At 36.0% G+C, this 1,551-nt stretch overlaps 1 protein-coding gene across 1 annotated transcript; it reads left to right on the top strand.

Moving 5' to 3' along the window:
* Window positions 1-193: 193 nt before the first annotated feature.
* On the top strand, window positions 194-1,339 carry LOC107495114 (uncharacterized). Its single transcript, XM_016116206.3, has one exon. The coding sequence runs from the start codon at window positions 286-288 to the stop codon at window positions 1,279-1,281; it is 996 nt and encodes a 331-aa protein (XP_015971692.1). The 5' UTR covers window positions 194-285; the 3' UTR covers window positions 1,282-1,339.
* The last annotated feature ends 212 nt before the right edge of the window (window positions 1,340-1,551 follow it).

Raw genomic sequence — 1,551 nt, 5'->3', positions numbered from 1 at the left:
GTTATCAAAATTATTATTTTTAGATATTATAAAGTTATTAATGTTTAAAAATATAAAATAATAAAAAAATTAAATTAATAAATAATAATAAAAAAATAATAAATTCGAATATTTTTCTGGCGAAATTTCTTGTTGGGCGTTGACTAACTTTATAATCCGCTCAAGTCAACTTCTTCGTACTTACACAATTTCTAAAACCCAAATAAGGCTTCAAAAACCAGAGACCCTTTAACCTAAACTCCATTTAACTTGAGAGAAGAAAAGCCTCATAGCTTTTGGAAGGAGATGGAGAGTATTATAAGTAACCAAATATTATTGAAAGAGAAACTTGGATTCTTTGGGATCCTCAAAGAAGCTGCGAAAATCCCTTTCAAAAATCTCAATTTCATCATCTTCACCTGCCTAACTTTGCTTCCTCTGCTTTACTCTCTATCCATCTACGAAAGCATGTTTACGCAAACAATAATCGAAGCTGCCAAAGTGTTGCGGGAAGAAGCTGAAGCTCAAGCTAAAATGGAAAGTGATTGCATACTCTGCTCTCACCTGAGTTGGGTTGAGTGGACACATGTAACCAATCTTGATTATTTAATTGGCAAAATTTCTCAGAAACTAGTGATTCTGGTTCTGTCCCACATAGGAATCCTCCATTTGTGCGACCTATTCAGCACAATCGCCACGGTGAATTCATCGTCGCTACTTTATGCAGGGCACAAGGCGGATTCATCTCTTAAAGAAATGTTCACCAAACATGTCATGGACGCAAGGCTTAAAGGACCTCTGATCACTTCAATCTACGCTATGCTTTTCGCCTCGGTGTCCTTGCTGGGGCTATGTTCATTGCTGTTATATGTTTATGTTATGGGCACTACTTCTCCTTTGTTCATGATCATATTCTTGATTATGTTTGTTGCAATGCTGGGGAAATATCTGGAGTGGCTCGCTGTTTGGGACATGGGCGTCGTGATTTCGATCTTGGAAGAGAAAGAAGGCGACGTGGCAATTGTGATCTCATCATATCTTAGCAGAGATAATCGCCGAACTGGAATCTTCTTGATGGCTGGCTTTGTTCTTTGGAGAGTAATCTTGCGAGTAATGTATGTATTCTTAGCTTTGAATGGTGGAGGAAGTAAAATTTGGGTTTTGGTAGTTCATGTTGTGTTGTTTGGCTTCACAAATGTCTTCAAGTGGGTATGCTTTGTAGTTTACTATGTTGATTGTAAGAAAATAAGATCCAAGAAAGAGGTGTCTCTGGTACGAGGTGATGGAGTGTTGTCAGTTTAATTAACATTACCCACTCTATACATAATAAAAAATACTCTATCCTTGCTTTGTGATGATCCTCTAACATTTCTCATGCATTATATGTCATGTACTCATGTTTGAATCAATTTTGTAATCTGTAAAACTGTTTAAACTTTACAATGCTATAATTTTTTTTTTGGTATTACAATGCTTTGATTTATAGTATGCAATTTGCTAATCCCTTGCTTTAATTTCCTGATTTTATCATTCTCTAAATTCTTATGGTTAGCTTGTGGGCGTACAAGCAGG

This window comes from Arachis duranensis, chromosome 6 (assembly GCF_000817695.3).
Source record: "Arachis duranensis cultivar V14167 chromosome 6, aradu.V14167.gnm2.J7QH, whole genome shotgun sequence".
Lineage (NCBI taxonomy): Eukaryota > Viridiplantae > Streptophyta > Magnoliopsida > Fabales > Fabaceae > Arachis > Arachis duranensis.
This window is presented reverse-complemented; position numbering and strand designations above follow the sequence as displayed.